This window comes from Pseudorasbora parva, chromosome 22 (genome assembly GCF_024679245.1).
Source record: "Pseudorasbora parva isolate DD20220531a chromosome 22, ASM2467924v1, whole genome shotgun sequence".
NCBI lineage: Eukaryota > Metazoa > Chordata > Actinopteri > Cypriniformes > Gobionidae > Pseudorasbora > Pseudorasbora parva.
In genome coordinates, this window is record NC_090193.1 from 12,735,191 (window position 1) to 12,752,798 (window position 17,608).

Genomic DNA, 17,608 nt, shown 5'->3' on the forward strand with positions numbered 1-17,608 from the left:
GACTTTTGACGCTTCATAAACAGAACCGCATGCGTCTTGCGCAAAAACATTGCAGCCGGATCTACTTCTCTCTGTTTGTGTCTATGGCGAGTCGTGCAGATTCTGTGCTAATCCACAGCGGGAATATAAAAACTTGTTTTATGTGTACCATAGTGATTCAGAATAAGACAAAAACACGGTTTGGAAAAAAATCTTCATGATATACTTACTCATTTTTTAAATTTAGTAATTTTTTTAAACAGCATGTGTGATAAAGATTAAACTCAAGAACTCAAGGGCTTTCTAAATGTATTATTAATACATTATTTTTTGATGGCATTTTTGCCCCAAGCATCCGTTCATTTCTGAGCTTGTTTATGATAATCCAAATGTGGTATTTCCAGTTAATTTTGATTTGGCTGTAAATCATCATAACGAGGCGTCTGGTAGCTAAAGTGCGCATGGCTGCCTCTTCAGACCCATTTCACCTTGTAAACAATCGTTGTTTGAAGTGTAGTCTGTCCGTCGCACACGTTTTTGCACTTATTCTGCTCACTGAAGGCATGAAAAGCAGTTGATTGCAGTAGGAAATGTAGCCTAACAGTTTCTCAGTGTTGATGCACTTTGGGAGTTATAGTTTTTATTCTGATTGTATTACACACATCCATTAATGAGAATCGAGCGGGTCACTTGCACCTGTGCGCCTAAATATTTTTATTTAGTCGCACACAGTAATTTTCAGGCGTAAATGTGCCCAAAATGGGCACTATGTAGAGCCCTGATGTTTATACACAATGCCTCTGCACTTACAATTTTCTCAACAAATGGGAAAACAAAATAACTGGCATTAGGCTACTCATTTGAAAAAATAACTCAGATATTTTGTTGTATACCTGAATGAAAGCAATCTGATTACGTAACACAAGTGTAACGTGTTAGCCCCGACAATGAAAACTTGTAAGTTTTAAGGATTAAACGTTAAAACGGCTTGCCATACATATTTATCCTGTAACGTATCTGGTTGGCTGGAAGGAGAACTAGTACTGAAGAGGCCAATCACAAACAGACACAAAGCACAACGCGGACACCCTCGGTCCTCCGGTGCGAGAGTCTCTTTTAATTTTCACGAAAACTGTATCATCATGATAATTTCTGAAAGATATTAATTTTAATGTACAATATTATACAAAATACCTTTATAAATACATGTATTAACATCACTCATGTTTCATTCATTGTTGTATGACTTGGCTCACACCACATATAGCATGTAGGGGTGTTTGTGGCTCAATGTTATCCCCGTTTCCGACATTTTTACATATTTGCAAAGTTAGATTTTTATTAAATACACGTTTTGTATTGTACAAATAGTCTATATCATTGAGTTGGTAATTTTTCTAATTTCTAATTTTTTGATACATTTGAGTAGATCACATGAACACATAGCTCACCCTACACCGGTGAAATAGGTTTCATCCGCGTGTCCCGGAAGTTCTTTGAGCTTTTGGTGACGCTGCAGTAGGAGACATGGCTCATCTCAGTAAGTGTCATTTTTGCACGTTTTCATGCTGTTATTTAATATTTGTTTATTAAAACAAATTAAGAACAAACTGTCATGCGTTACTGATGTCTTTTAAATTGTTGTGAATGAATGCAGTTTATCAAATTTTAGTCGAACAGTACTTGCAGACAGCTTTCACAAGTCAGTCTATCAGTAACGTTACTTTAATTTATTCTTATATTAATACATATTATATATTAATACATATTATTATTTATAAAGTAGTATTTGTCCAAAGTCAGTAGCAATTTTATTATAAATGTGCAGTCTCGTTATCAGTAGCAACGTAGTACTATAACGTTAGCTTCTGATTATGGTAGCATATAGTGCTCGTGTCATTTCTGTTATTTAACTCGTAAAGTTCTTATGTTTGTTGGTTTATAAAAGGCTAAATATAAGGTCACTTATTCTAAGGTTCCAGCTGGGAATTTGAATATTTTGGTTTCTAGGCCTGGAAAAGTCTTGTGTGTTTCTGTGGTGAATATGCATGAATATATAATCTGCTAGTAAATACTCTGTGAGGGCAAAAGTATATATAAAAAAAAAAGTTCCATCAGACATCCAATTTGCAGAATTCACTTGGTTTCAAACAACCCAGCTCTTTCCACAGCCACAAAATGCACCTTATGCCTTCCTAGCAGCTAAACGCTTCCTTGCATGTAGTCTCCCTAAAAGGCTGATGTGTCATCATATGAACTGCATTCAGTTTACACATGTATCCATTTGAAGGTTTGTTCAGCTTGCTGGTCCTGTCCCTGGTTTTTGAGACCCAGACCCTGACGCCGTCCCATCATCTGACCACCACCGATGTGGCCAGACTCCAGGCTGTATTGAGCCAACCCCTCACTGACCTCAAATCTGCTTACTACTCTGTTGTTGGACTTAGCAAGTTGGGAATCTTTGTTGCGGATGCAGATGTAAGAAAAAAAAAAAAACTTTCATATTGGTGAAATACTAATTTTCTAATAGTGTTGTATTTTGTTAGTAAGCCTTTATCACTATCTCTGATTTTGTCTTTCCTCTACCTCAGGAGACATGCAGGTTTATAAAGTCAAACTTGGAACCCTCTAGCATTGAGTCGCTGTTTTATGCGGCAGAAGCCAGCCAAGCTCTCTCTGGATGTGAGGTAAAATACATAATCTCTCTCCTTTTTTTACTGGTTGTTGCAATCAGCTCCCTAGTTCAGTAGTCAGGGCACTCACCAGTGAGTCAGCCATTTTAAAGGCTGTTTCAACTGCACAATCTTAGAACATTCAGTCCCTAAATAAATCCTAAATTGTGCCACATAACCCAGTCAGCATCAATGCTTAAATTAGCCCTGTTTCCACCATAATTACCCGTAAACAATTTGTCCCAGGAACTTTTTCCCTCCAGACCTGCTGCTGTCTGTATTTCCATCGCAATCTAAAGTACTGTGAAGATTAGTCCGGTGACGTAGGTCTGCTTGCCACTTTCCAGACCAGGGGCCTGTACCATGAAGCTGGTTTAGCTGGCTAGCCTGATTTGTTTAAGCTTAGTTTGTGCCAATCCTGGGTTTTAGGTACCATTAAAGTGGTTTGGCTTTTAGCTGTGTTCATCGCCATAGTAACTTATGCTCCACGGCTAACCTGCTCCAGGGCAGGTTATGTTCTGGATTAGAGATCTCAAACTGAAATTGGGCCAATCAGCTGTGAGTAAAGTGACACACCTCTGATGCAGTAAAGCCACTCCCCCTGTTTCTGCTCCAAATTAAAGGTCATTACATAGCAAATGGTTTTTAAAGACTAAAGCGTCTTGCTTTTAACAATGCTTATTTATAATAATATTAATTTTGAATGATTTACTTATAATTTATGTAATTATTATACCTTAAATCAATTACACATTTATCATTTTAGTTAATCAATCATTAATAGGCACTTTGTTAAAATTAATACATAAGTCATATAAATAACATCACCTGCATAAAGTCATATGGACAAAGTTTTAAAATCAATAAATAAAAATAGCCTATAAAAAAAGATGCTCACTGAGCTTAAATGTTTTATTTTCTCTATATCAACTAAACTAACTTCATAACTTTTACTTGCATTGACGTATACAATTTTTTCTTAAAGTTGTCCTCTTTCATAAACAGCTTTTCTTCTTGCTGTGTATTTTTTTTATTTTTTATTCTTAATATTTTTCAATCATGCAATATTCTGCAGAAGAGAGAAATTAATCTCACTGATTGTCTCGCGAGAAGTGAATCTCAGTTCCACAGCGTGTGATTGGCTGTTCACTGCTGATGTCACAGCTAAACTCCTGAAGTCAGGATCAAAGCCTGAGTTGACAAAGAAAGCTGATGATCAGCATCATGGGACCAACAAAGCCTTAATACAATGGTTTGGTTTTGTCAACTCGAAACTAATCCTTTAACCCTGAGTTTGTTAAACTACCATCATGGTACAGGCCCCAGGGCCCACTGGATTTCATCCTCCGCATATATACTTAATAAAGCCTGAACCTTCTCGTTGGTCCATTGTTCACTTAATCACTCTGATTTTGATAGCGCTTTGCCTACTAAGCTTAGTTCATTCATTAGGTACCAAACAGACTCAGATATAAAGTTAGAAGCGACCAAACACCTCTATGTTTTTCTTCTATTTAGATGCAGTTAGACGAATAGTTGAACGACCAAATATGGTGACACAAAATAAAATGTGGTGCTTTTCTAAGCGGGTTAAAACGGATAACTGTAATGTATGGCGAAATAGCACTTTTGAGAGTACTGCCACTCTGCGCAGTTAAAATTACACCTGAAAAATCCTCTCTCAGGCCCTGTCCACACGGAGACGCGTTTAGCTGTATATGTATACATTTTGTACCATATCAGCGTTTTGTCCACACGGATCCGGCGTTTTAGAAGCATGAATCTGATATTTTCTGAAACCGGGTCCCAAAGTGGGTAAATCTGAAAACATCTCCCGTTTTCGTGTGTACAGCGAATCCGTATATTTTCTGAAATGGTGATGTCATCACACTACGTCCAGCACGGTGAAAGAGTTAAGGGATACAACTACGGGCACTGGGCATGCGCACATCAATATCGCGTCATTTAATTAACGTATCTGCATTATTGTAAGGGTATGTTTTGGGTTGGGGTATGTGTAGGCATTAATAAAACACATCTGTTAAGTAGCAAATTTATTTATTGTTATTTTATTGTGAGATTTTGCCTCACCTCCGACCACTGCAATACCCCTGCTAGCCACAACTCTTCTTCTCCGTTTTTAGTGTATTTCTGTGGCAGAATTACAGCGCCACACACTGGCCTGGCATGCAAAATACATCGTTTTTAGTCAGTTTCGTTAATCTCATGTGGACGCAGATATGACTTGAAACAAGGGGGAAAAAAGATCGGATTGGGAAAGCGCTGGCTTCGTGTGGACGGGGCCTCACTCTCTTGTTTCTGTCAATAGGGGGAGGATTTTTCAGGTGTGACTTTTTACTGTGCAAAGTCAAAGTACTCTGAAAAATGCTATTCCGTCATACATTATAGTTATCCTTTTTAACCCACTTAGAAAGCACCAGGTTTTATTTTGTCAACATACTTGGTTGTTCAAATATTCGTGTAACTGTATTTAAATAGGGGAAATGTGGAGATGTTTGGTCGCTTCTAACTTGATCTCTGTTTGGTACCTAATGAATGAACTGGCCTTAGTAGGCTAAGCTGAGTGCTATCAAAATGTCACAGCGCGTTTAAGTGCACGCACTGAGACGAGAGGGGTAATGTATCAAATCGTCTTAGTTAAGGGAATAAATAACATGGTTTAATATGAAAAAACGGTGGAGTATCCCTTTAAATAATAAAAAAATTCAATAGAGAAATATGCAATGATGGTAAATTTAAAGGAACACTCCACCGTTTATATAAATAGGGCTTATTCAACATCTTTCCTACATTTAGATATGTGGGCAAATGCATTTTTTTGGCAGGATCATTGCTAGCTTGGCTTAGCATAATGAATGGAATCCTATGTTGCCAGCTAGCATATCCCGAATAACAGTGATCCAAAAAAAACCCCACCTAATTACTTGTGGCCTGCGTATTCACAACGAGTACAAATAGATGCAGATTAAGGCTAGGCGATTTTCTAGGCAGATATTAAATTGGGACTATATTATTGGGAAGCACAGATGAAGCACTGCTACTTGGGTGCAGAGATATCACGGCTCTCATTCTCACGTCCTCTGGCTGTTGAGCGATCCAATGTGTTGCGTGATATCTCTGTGCCCAGGTAGCAGTGCTTCGCCTGTGCTTCCCCATTATATAGTCCCAAGTCAATATCTGCCTTGGAAATCGCCTAGTCTTAATCTGCATCACTATTTGTACTCATTGTGGATATGCAGGCCACAAGAAGTAATTAGATATTTGTTTGATTTTTGATCACACTTACTCGGGACATGCTAGCTGGCAACATAGGATTCCATTCATTATGCTAAGCTAGCGGCGACCCTGCCAAACTAAAACAATACATGCACTGAGATAAAAATGTTTGCCCAGTGTCCGCATATCTAAATGTAGGAAAGAAGTTGAATAAGCCCTATTTCTAAAAACAGTGGAGTGTTCCTTTAAGTGATATTGTAAATAAACTAAAATGGCCTGTAGATGCCTGTAAGTCACTGTCTTAAAGAGTAAGCTGTTAGGGGATAAATGTTTAAGACCCAAGACCAGTTATGAAAAATGAAGAACAAGTCAGGAGTGCAATTAATTAAAGAAAAAATGTACTATTAAAACAGTTTCAAGGTCTAGTCATGTCATTGCTGTAAGTTGAATGATTTTGATTGGCTAAGAGAAAATACTGTCATGGTAAATTTCCACACATAGTCAGTAAATCCGATGCAACGTGTCCATGGATCGCTTGTTGACGATGTCACCTCGGAATTAGGCAACTTCCAGTTCTGGAGCAGGTGCCAGCTTGCCCAGAACAACAAGTCCTCCCATCTTTTAAGAATGCCCGTATTCCACCTCCAATACTGATCTGTAACACAGAATATTACGCACATACACAGATACAGTCTCTCCAAGGTTCGAGTTGGTTGAGTTCCAGCTCTAATCAGAATGCTCCCCAAAACATACTGATAACGTGCTTTCTCTCAGTGAAAGGTACAGACAATAGTACAGCTAATATTCATAAACATTTTTAGTGTTTCAATGAAATGAAAATAAAATATAATGTAAAAATGAAAGGCCATACCCATAAATCTAATGGGGCGCAATGTCTTTGGGGGGTAAAGTGTGTTATTTTGGCAAGGTTGCCTGCTAAAATTCGCATTCCTGGGTGTGTGTGTGTGTATGTATGTATGTATGTATGTATATATATATATATATATATATATATATATATATATATATATATATATATATATATATATATATATATATATATATATATATATATATATATATATATATATATATATATATATATATATATATATATATATATATCACACACACACACGATATGTTTGTTGCGCTGATTGGTTGTAGGTCTATCCAATTGATGTCTTTCCTTGTTCGGTTGAAACACGCCCCATGATTACATCCCAATGGAGCAGTATCAGACATATTTTGACTAGAATTGAGTATGACCACGTCATGCTAGGTAATATAAGATTCTGTAAATTTCAGAGCTGTAAAACTTCCTCGTTAGTCAAAAAAAAGCTTTTATAGACACCAGGCCCAGAAACAATCGTGTGCTTCATCCAGCCCAGGGTGTCCGCAGGGTTTTAAAAAGTATTAAAAAGTGATAAATCAAATTCACGTTAGTTCGTTTAAATATGGGCTTTAGCATATCTGGGCACATAATCAAAGATCTTTCGTCTCCGTCTCAACGTGTGTTTGTTGCTGACGTCATATTCAGCGGTCGTTCGGCATCATCTCAGAGCACTGCGCGCTCAACAGAAGTGGCTGGCTTACGTTTTATTGTAGACTTGCTTCAAGGCATATCTTCAACGACTATCCTCATAAGAGCAATCTTAAATGATTTATATAAAGTCTAAAATGAACAAAAAGAGTTGTGAGAGAATGAGGCGCGATCCATAGACAGTAAACAGTGAGATCCGCGTGTCTGTCTGCTCTTAAAGGGACAGCAGCCAATAAAGCTTCCTGTCAGTAAAGTTAAAGAACAAAGGGAACAGAGAAAATGACTCGCTGCGCTTGACTAAATAACTTTTGTTGCTTTAATAAGGATTAACTATTTAATTTATAGTTTATGCAGTGCAGACTGCATATAACTTTGATAACTTTATTAAATTTCTGTATATTTCCTAACCTTTAAGACAGGAAGGGCAAACATGACATTTATTGTGGGTTTATGTTAGCATTGTTTTAATTTTACTCAAATTAAAAACTGTTATATTTTTGAAGCCTAATAATAAATGTAAAAAAAAATCAGTAGCTGTATTAATATCAGTAAAACTGGCCTTCATTCATAAAAAGATGCCCTTTAAACAAGTAATATAATGTCTTTATGTTGTTTCTACATTAATTTGATTAACTGTGAAATCATTATATTAAAAAACATTAAAAACGACGTACAAAAACATTTTTTTATTGCGATTAATCACAGAAAAAATGTGTGATTAATTTAGTTAAAGTTTTTAATCGATTGACTAGTTTTTAGTATTTTGAAAAAATTTAACAACTTATCACAGTTATAGAAATGTAATATTTGGCTCAGATTTTGTTGTTGGAAAAAAAACACCAAATAATTTATTTGCTGAATTGCTAATTATTAATGTAAATCAGATGTGTATGCAGTAATGCTTCTCCTTAACCAACCTTTGTGAATGTTGAGATGTATTTTACTGTCTGAATGATAACAGATTTCCTCCTGGTGTCGATTCTAAATCTATTCTTTTTTGTATGTTATATATGTCCAAATCTGTGTAAATAATAGAAAGGTCCCTGATTATCACCTGCAATTCAGTGTCATGATGGTTTTAAAAAAAATATTCTGAAGGTACTAAAAAAGGTATTAAAAAGTAGTAAATTTAACTTAAGGATTGCTGTATATACCCTGCTGCCGTCAACTAGTGGCGAAACAAGCCTCTACAACAGGGATTCCCAAAGTGGGGTACGCGAGCTGCCACCAGGGGGTGCAGTCGCTAAATGATAAATTAAAATAAGCTGATAACATCGTTTTCTCCAGAACGACTGTACAGCCAAATCAAATTTTGTTGCTATATTGTCCTGTTTAACACTGTGAAGCTGCTTTGAAACCATCGTCATTGTAAAAGCGCAATAAAAATAAAGTTGATTGATTGATTTCAAAACTGTTTTACAAAACTGACTCGGGCCGAGTCAATAACAAACTTGTAGCCAATCAGCAGGTAAGGGGCGTGTCTACTAATGATGATGAGAGAGCGCTCAGTGGGCGTAATTATTCAAAACACGTCACGCATGACGGACATTAGCCGATAATTAATATATGCTGTCTTTTGTTTGAATATGCTCGCATGTCATGTTCGCTTGTTTGTCCATTTGCGATTTGTATTGTGGCTCACTTCAGCGATGATGAATACCCGTTCATTTCCACACTGTATGGAGCATCTTAATCTCCTCACTGTCTGCTTCAAGCGTCAGCTCACAAAATGTGTCCGACAAGTAAGATATTATACTCCTAATATATGTTTTTCCTCTTTTCATGTTCTATATAACTTAATCTGGTTATAATTGTAATATGCCATTAGGTGGACTGTCATGCTTGTGTACTATCGAGCATTGCTTGGGTTACGTATATGTGGGGCAGAGCTATCAAAATAGGGCCAAGACCCTTTTGGGGGGTAGGGACATGTTTGTTTTGGTGATTTGAAATAACAACAACAGTTACCAGAAAGCACCTACCCCACCTTTAAGTAGCAAATGCATTTGCAGCCATGGGCGTGCTGGTCTAAAAAAGGTGCGTTCAGGTGCATTGTTGGCATGTTGCTATTTTGAGGCAATTGAAAACCACTGCGCCATTGACCAATAAAACCAGGGTCTGAAGTCAATGACGCAACAGACCCATTTCCAGTTTTATTTCACAACTTTTAAAAAGAGTAAGATTGATAACGGTAGTGAAAAGAGAGAAAGATGTTATTTTTACCATCACTCCCATAGACCTGTATTAGAAACGCCCTAACAGCTGCAGTAAGTTGTTTATTGTAATTTGATGCAAAAGTCATACAAACTGTTAGTGTTATAAATGTACATAAACATTTAAAAAAGTGAAAATACAAAAACCGTTGCAGGGTTTATAATATTGATGACCCAAACGCATCATCACAGTTTGTGTAAGGGTCCATATTTGTGTATCTCCAAACGCGCAAAACCTGCAGGAATGAGTAACATTATGCTCAATACCCACATATTTATTGTTTATATTCTGCAATTCTTTTTCTCAGAATTGTGATATAAACTTGCAGTTGCGAGTAAAAAAAGTCAGAATTGGGAGATGGTTTATTTTAAATGTTAATTTGAAAAGGTTTAAATGTTATCTATGTAAAAAAAAAAAAAATTGAATATTATATTATACTAAAACTGTAGGGTTAATAGATTAAGTCCCCAATGAACTGCATATGTGAACATTTTGATCATGTTCTTGCTTTGATTGTAGGGTAATCATTGCAGGTTTCATTAGCATATTTCAGTTGTGGAACAGTATATCAGATCTGTGTGTAAGCTCTTAAATTGACAGCAGCTTAATATAACTGCTGCCATCTGTCATGTTAAAGGGTTAGTTCACCCCAAAATAAAATTGATGTCATTAACTCCTCATCCTAATGTCGTTCCACACCCGTAAGACCTCCGTTCACCTTCAGAACACAGTTTAAGATATTTTATATTTTATGCCCAGAGCATATGCAGTCTATGCACACTATACTGTCCATGTCCAGAAAGAGAATAAAAACATCATCAAAGTAGTCCATATGTGACATCAGTTGGTTGATTAGAATCTCTTGAAGCATCGAAAATACATTTTGGTACAGAAAGATCAAAAAATACGAATTTAAGTCTTCTCTTCCGCGTTTGTTTTCAAACCTCAACAAAAGATTCAAACGGCCATGAATCAGTGAATCGATCAATGATTCGGATCGCCAATGTCATGTGATTTTGGCAGTTTGACACGTGATCTAAACTGCTGAAATCATGTGAAGTTGGCGAGCCGAATCATTGATCGATTCACTGATTGGTAGTTTGAATCTTTATTTGAGGTTTGAAAACAAACGCGGAAGAGTAGACTACTGCTGAATAAAGTAATAGTTTTTGTTATTTTTGGACCAAAATTTATTTTTGATTCTTCAAGAGATTCTAATCAACCAACTGATATCACATATGGACTACTTTGATAATTTATTCCCTTTCTGGACATGGACAGTACAGTGTGCATAGACTGCATATGCTCTGGGACTAAAATATAAAATTTCTTAAACTGTTCTGAAGATGAACGGAGGTCTTATGGGTGAGGAACGACATTAGGGTGAGTCATTAAAGGGTCATGAAACCCCCCTGCTGCAGTGTTGTTTTTTCACACCTTCGATTTGAAAAGGCTTCTAAAAAGAGGAGCGGTCGACTATGAAAAGGTGGGATGGTATTGTGTGGAAAGAGGGAATGGTTTGCATAAATAGGGGAGTGTCATTAGGTGCATTAAGAATAGCGATACCAACAGCAGCAGTTACAGCGGTATTGAGACATGTTCTTGGTTCACGTTGGCATTGTTTACCACAGTGAGATTAAATGAGGGATGAGTACAGCGAATGAGAGAGCTATGAGTGGCGTGCAGCAGAGATCGCAAATCATTCAGCTCTTCAAACCAGCATAATTCAGTGAGAAATTAAAATAAATGTTATTCTGCATGATGAAATATTTTGCAAACGTGATAACTATATTTGTCCAAATATGCACGCTGTTTGGCAAGATGAACAACGCGCAGACATAAGAGAACGTGAACCACCCATGAACATGCGATGCGACAGAGATGTGAAATTCTAGATCGGGGTAAAAGCGAGGGGTTTGAGGCTTCATAGTCTCGACCACGCATCTGAAGAACAGAGCAACGCACGCTGGGTTGCCGTGACGATCTGCGCTGTCACTCGGCAGCTAAATCTATATTTGTCCAAAGATGCACACTGTTTCACTAAGAGCCCGAACACATGCGGTTTAGTGCATGTCTGTGACCACAAATAAAATGGAGAGGACGTGGCTTTTGATTCTTGTTGATATTTCAACAAAAATATTGTTCATTAGCCTACAGATTTGTTATTTTGCACTCCTGACATAAATTAGATAGTCAACGCTTGCAGGTTTGGCGTGCGATTGCTCAAGTTAATTTTACTTTACCGAGCCTTTGTAGCAAAGGCTTCCACAGACGGCGCCCGCTTACAGCTCACTCGGCGCCCTTACGTTACTTCATATCAGCATAACGCCTCATGTTCCTCCTTGACTTTTCCGTACGCTGCTTCCAAAACTTCCCCACCATGTCTCTACAATAATGATGGAAGACGAGCCTGACCGAAGTGACTGTCTCATGCATATTAACTAAATCATCTTGTATGCATACTACAGTGCAGTGTTTGGAGCGGTTGACGTCAGCATGTCCCCAGCAACCCATACTTGGGCCGAAAAGCACACGCTAACGTCAGCATTTGTGACGTTGCTCCGACTAAGCTTTTCAAACCGAAAGACAGAAATCGCTCTGAAAAATGCAAAAAAAAAAACTATTTTCACATATCAATGCCATTAATGAGTACCCTTAGTGTTTTCTGTTTCTGTTTATCTGTTTACATCTCAAAAAGTGTTTTGGGGTTTCATGACCCTTTAATGACATCTATTTCATTTTTGGGTTAACTAATCCTTTAATCAGAGAACAAGTCAACAGAGAAAGTCACTCTTTTGCTGGGTTGTCCATTTAATGGCTTACAATCATAAACGCTTGCATCTTGAGTCTTGTTTATACTTTCACCTGGCTCTGCTGCATGAGCCTCTGCTGACTTTACGAGCACTTGACGTTCTTGAGGTTGTACCATTCTTTGAAACTACGGGGCTACTCTGAGTAATTGTCCTCTAAACCTACTTTTCATTGCTGATTCCTGGTGTAAGGTATGCATGTTGACGGTGCTTGTTTAATTATACTTAATTTATTATAAACCACACCAAAAAAAAAAACAAATAGTCACGTAAAAATTACGGCAATATTTTTAATCTTCTAATTTAAAAAAAATTGTAAACATGAATCTTTTTTTTAATTAAAATGGCTTGTTTCTGCTAGTGTAGGTTCATTTAGTAAATGTAAGCAATTCATTTAGTCAAGCACAAACTGGGTGCCTGTAAGATGCCGGCACACATGTACCTGCTCGTCCAGAATCACCTCAAAGTCGCGCGTCTTCGGAAGCAGAGCTGCATCAAAGTTACAAAAAATGCTGTGCACATTGCCATGCAAAATGTCCACACTGCAACAACGCCACTTTTATGGCGAGTTTAAATCAAGCTTTAGTCTCTTCGACAGCAGTATTCTGTAAAAATGAAGACCATCGTTTTTGTCTTCCAATTCTGACATCCAAAGGCACAAGAAGACTTTTCCCCCCTCTTATTACATGAATCTCAGTTTTCCTTCATTTGTTACCACTGTTTTTCTGCACGCACAACTGCAGTGATGTAACTGTGATGTCTGCTCCCAAATTATCTACATAAAGGTCATCAAATATGGTATGCATAAAGTGCATAAAATCTTTGCTTGACGTACAAGAATCTGCATGCACGTTCATGAATGCTGAAGTGAAATGCTCTTCTGTGAAATGCGGTCCTGTTATAACTTTTGTTTGCTGTATTTTGATCCTGATAGATTTCTGTGTCAAATGACACGCGTGATTTGCTGTTGGCTACTGTGAGTGAGGACTCCACTGCATCTCAGATTCATCAGTCTGTTAGTGCTCTCAGCTCGCTTGGGTTACCTCTGGCCTCACAGGAAGTGGTCAGTGCCCTGAAAGCTCGCATCTCCAAAGAAGATAATGTTTTGGCGTAAGTACATATCCTACATATCCCTTCATATCCCTTTCTTTGTGCAATCTTTATTAGTTAATTCTTGAGACATCTCTTATTTTCTCTCTTCCTGACAGAATCATTCTGGCACTCCAAACTGCATCTCGTCTCTCTCAACAAGCTGAACTTGGAGATATCTTGGAAGAGATTGAGGTGTGAGAATTTAGCACATAATTTCTGATTTATTAGCCATGGACCAATCATCTTTAAGCTGGAGAATAGATTACAGAAGTACTAAAATAACATTGGAGAATTTGTACATTTTGGGATGAAATATGACCCAGCAATGTTTTTAAAAGTAAACCAAAGACAAATCTAGTATTCCTAACTTTTTAGTTTTGTCACCTGCATTGTCTTTTGTATTTTATTTTATTTGATTATGGTGTGATTTCTGTACTCTTATTGTAGGATCTGGCTGCCCGTTTAGATGATCTAGGAGGAGTGTATCTTCAGTTTGAGGAGGGGCTGGAAGCAACAGCACTGTTTGTTTCTGCTGCATACGCCCTGTCTGATCATGTGGACATGGAGCCCCCCCTGAAAGAGGTTTGGAGTTTAAAATAAATATACTTTATTCTAGTACAGATGGTGTGAGCACGGTATGCTTGATATTAGTGATGCACCAAAAGTTTTTTCTGAAACAGCAATTTCCATTTCGGTCTAAATGGTTTTAGTGGGTTGAAATAATTTGCCGAAACGGTGATGTTTAACTAGTGCTCTTCTGATATTTCATGCACACAACGTGGATAAACAACATGTAAACATGTCAGTGTGGACACTAGTGATCGATTAACAATATTGATTTCTCAATTTTAATTGATAACGATATGCATTCTCACATCTCATGATCGATCTTTGTCTTTCAAAACTTTCAAATGACTTCTTCTTTACAACTAGTTACAGCATGAAGTAAACAAAATGTACATCAGAAGGTATGATGAAATAAACTACAACTTTAAGGGGTACTTCAGCGCTGGGTAGATGAATCTGTATTTAAACTGGGTCATTAATGTAGTAGAAATGTGAAATTCATTTTGAATTTGGTGCTTTCTAGACAAACACAGAAAACACTAGAAAAGACGACAAAATTATTTTTGTCTCATGGGAATGAAAGACAACAATTCCCAAAATGCTTAGATTCTCAGTGCATGTTCAGTCTGCCGCGTTTTCAGTTCATGCCTTTGGAAGCTTAACTTTTTTAGGAATTAATTTGAGATGTTGAAACACTCACTCCGTTTACATGAATGTCCCTGAGCCAAGTGCTGTAAGTGCTATCCCACCCCCTCATGCTTAGGCTGAAAAACATGTGGAAATAGCTCCCTCTACTGACTGTAGTCCTTACCCTCTGGCCAAAAATTCCTCCAATGACGCAAATATCATCAATTTCATCAATTTCAATTTCATATCATCGGAGGATTTTTTCCCAGAAATAAAATGCATAAATCTCTCGTCTCAGAGGGATATGAGGAGGTCAAGCATGATCATTCAAATATACTCAAATATATATAAAAACAGGGTTTCTACTCATACAAAGCCATTTGCTAATCACTAAAGTCATTAATTAAATAAATTTTTAAAACTAATTAATTTAGCTAGTCTTGTAAATTGGTATTTCAGCCAATGAAAAACTAATTTGACAGCTTGTATACTAATTAATAGAAAGCTATTTAATTATGCATAAACCCATTAGTAAGCTAGAAAAAAATATTCTATAGAGAGAAGCATTTTATTATGTGCACTTATTACATATTCATTATATTTTTACTTAACCTGATAGTGTTGTCTTCATTTTAACTTTCAAGTTATATTTCATCAACAAATAAATTTCATCAACAATAAAGTGTAAAACTTTAATTATATTAAAAAGTTTATGTAAAAACAATTTGCAGTTTAAATGTTTGTTCAACTGTTTTATTTGAATGTTGATTACTAAATTTGTTACCATTTGTTTAATTTATTAAGTTAACTTTTAGTTTTGATTTTCGGTCAAGTGTATTCTGAATTTTTGGTTTTGGCCAATAATTATTATTTTAGTGCTTCACCACTTGATGTTTCAGTAAGTAATTGAAGTGCTGTCTTAAGATAAATAACTGCTACACTTGTCCTTTACAGGATCAGGTAATCCAGCTGGTGAATTCAATCTTCAGTAAGAAGTCTTGGGAATCTCTCTCGGAGGCATTCAGTGTGGCCAGTGCGGCTGCAGCGCTTTCCAACAATCACTTTCATGTGCCGGTTATTGTGAGTGCCCAGGGCCCTGCTGCTGTATCCCACAGCCAACCTTTCCTCCAGGTAGGCCTCATTTTTGAGTGTGTGCTCAGTAAATATCTATGTAGGAGTCATGAAATGAGGATAAAAATTGTCTTGATATTTACACTATAATATGTTACTCTACAATTAAAAGAACAAACTGCAAGTTTCAGAACTCAAAACTAACTTTCCAGATTAAAATATGAATTATTTTCTACCTTTTTCAAATGTCCTGATTTTTAATCGGGAGAACTGTGATTTTACAGAATTATTATTGTAATATATGTAATCAAGAAGGTGTGTTCTGAACTAGTGTTGTCATGATACCAAAATTATGATCTCGATAAGATACTGGACTAAAATACCTCTCTACAAATAATAAATCAATACCACAGCCAAAAAAAAACCCAGTAAATGTAATTGAATAATATTACAACAGAACTTATTATTCATTGTTTTATTTATTTTATTTTTAAATAAAAACTCAATAGGCCAGCATGTTCCTTCCCTGGCTTTTGACCATTCCCTCTTCTAATTGCAATAATAATCACATGCCAGAGTGAACATCGTTACAGAGATGTTTGCAACAATCACATTATCAATCATGTTAAAATTCACTAAACTTTAACTTCTGAACAGGTTGAGATGACCATAATCTTATTTCATGATGCATAAGTTATTTAATATTTTTTTAATGTAATTCTGTTATTGCAATATAGATTTTAATTTTATCTTCTTTTAAAAAAAAAAAATAGGATCAATTGCAAATTACAAACAATGACAAAAACAGTGCTTTATTTTTCAGCTACAGTAGGTCTTTAACAGTAGCAAGTCAAAAATGTAATTAAATAATCAAATAAAAATACTACTTAGTCTTCACTCTATAAATTAACTATACACCGATTCTTAATAAATATATATTAGTTATTTAGCCAAACGTGATGGTTTTCTGTTTTTGCGAGATGTTGTATGCAAGCTATGGAAGATACAGTTAGCATACCATGCCTCATTTTATTTAAAATTAAACACAAACACTAAAGTGTAGGCTACTGTACTGACTGAAGAGATATTGCATGAATAAATGATAAATTCACTGCTTCCCCTGGTGTGATTATTTACCGTTTCATGTCAAGGAAAAGTTCCATGTTTAGCACAGCACAGCTCGCTCGGAGCGTTCAATATGCTGTAAAACTTCAACTAATATTAATAATATTTGTTTCAATCACTGAATGAAGCCTGCTATATTTGGGATGAGTCGCGAGTCTTGCACGAAACTCTTGATCAGCACTCAAAGTTTGCGGTGAGGGTGAAAGAGAGAGGGGTCTGTGCTCTGCGGTCTTGGCCATTAGTTAATTTACTTGTTTTTGTGTAAGCAATACGTTGTCCAAAAAAAAAAAAAAAAAAAAAAATATATATATATATATATATATATATATATATATATATATATATATATATATATATATATATATATATACATACACAAGTAGTCTCTTTGTATTCATTTGTCGACCTCATTGACAAAATGCGCAACCATATGTTCGAATATTCGTGTGTATTTTTTTAGAGGGAATATTCGAACGTCATTTATGAGCAATTTTGGCAGCCCTAAATAACAGTTACTGTGTCCATAGAGAGAGTGTGTGTTCCTGCAGAACATCCTCCCTGCTAGCTCTGAATTTGTTTGTTTTTCTTTAATATAATTTTAATGTAGGGATTTACGTATGCTTGGTAACTTTTTTACAAATAATGTAGGCTACACCACAGATACACCCTTA

The 17,608-nt window shown here is 36.4% G+C and overlaps 1 protein-coding gene across 3 annotated transcripts in view; it reads left to right on the forward strand.

Moving 5' to 3' along the window:
* Nucleotides 1–1,390: 1,390 nt before the first annotated feature.
* Nucleotides 1,391–17,608, forward strand: part of rpn2 (ribophorin II) — a 35,056-nt gene continuing 18,838 nt past the window's right edge. For 2 of the 3 annotated variants that reach the window (XM_067431219.1, XM_067431220.1), the window contains exons 1-7: nt 1,409–1,519; nt 2,270–2,457; nt 2,571–2,666; nt 13,390–13,565; nt 13,664–13,739; nt 13,995–14,129; nt 15,696–15,872. In XM_067431219.1, the coding sequence (XP_067287320.1) occupies nt 1,507–1,519; nt 2,270–2,457; nt 2,571–2,666; nt 13,390–13,565; nt 13,664–13,739; nt 13,995–14,129; nt 15,696–15,872 (861 nt within the window). In that variant the 5' untranslated portion in view covers nt 1,409–1,506. Of the gene's footprint in view, nt 1,520–2,269; nt 2,458–2,570; nt 2,667–13,389; nt 13,566–13,663; nt 13,740–13,994; nt 14,130–15,695; nt 15,873–17,608 lie in introns of all 3 variants that reach the window. The other variant, XM_067431218.1, reaches the window with a different exon arrangement.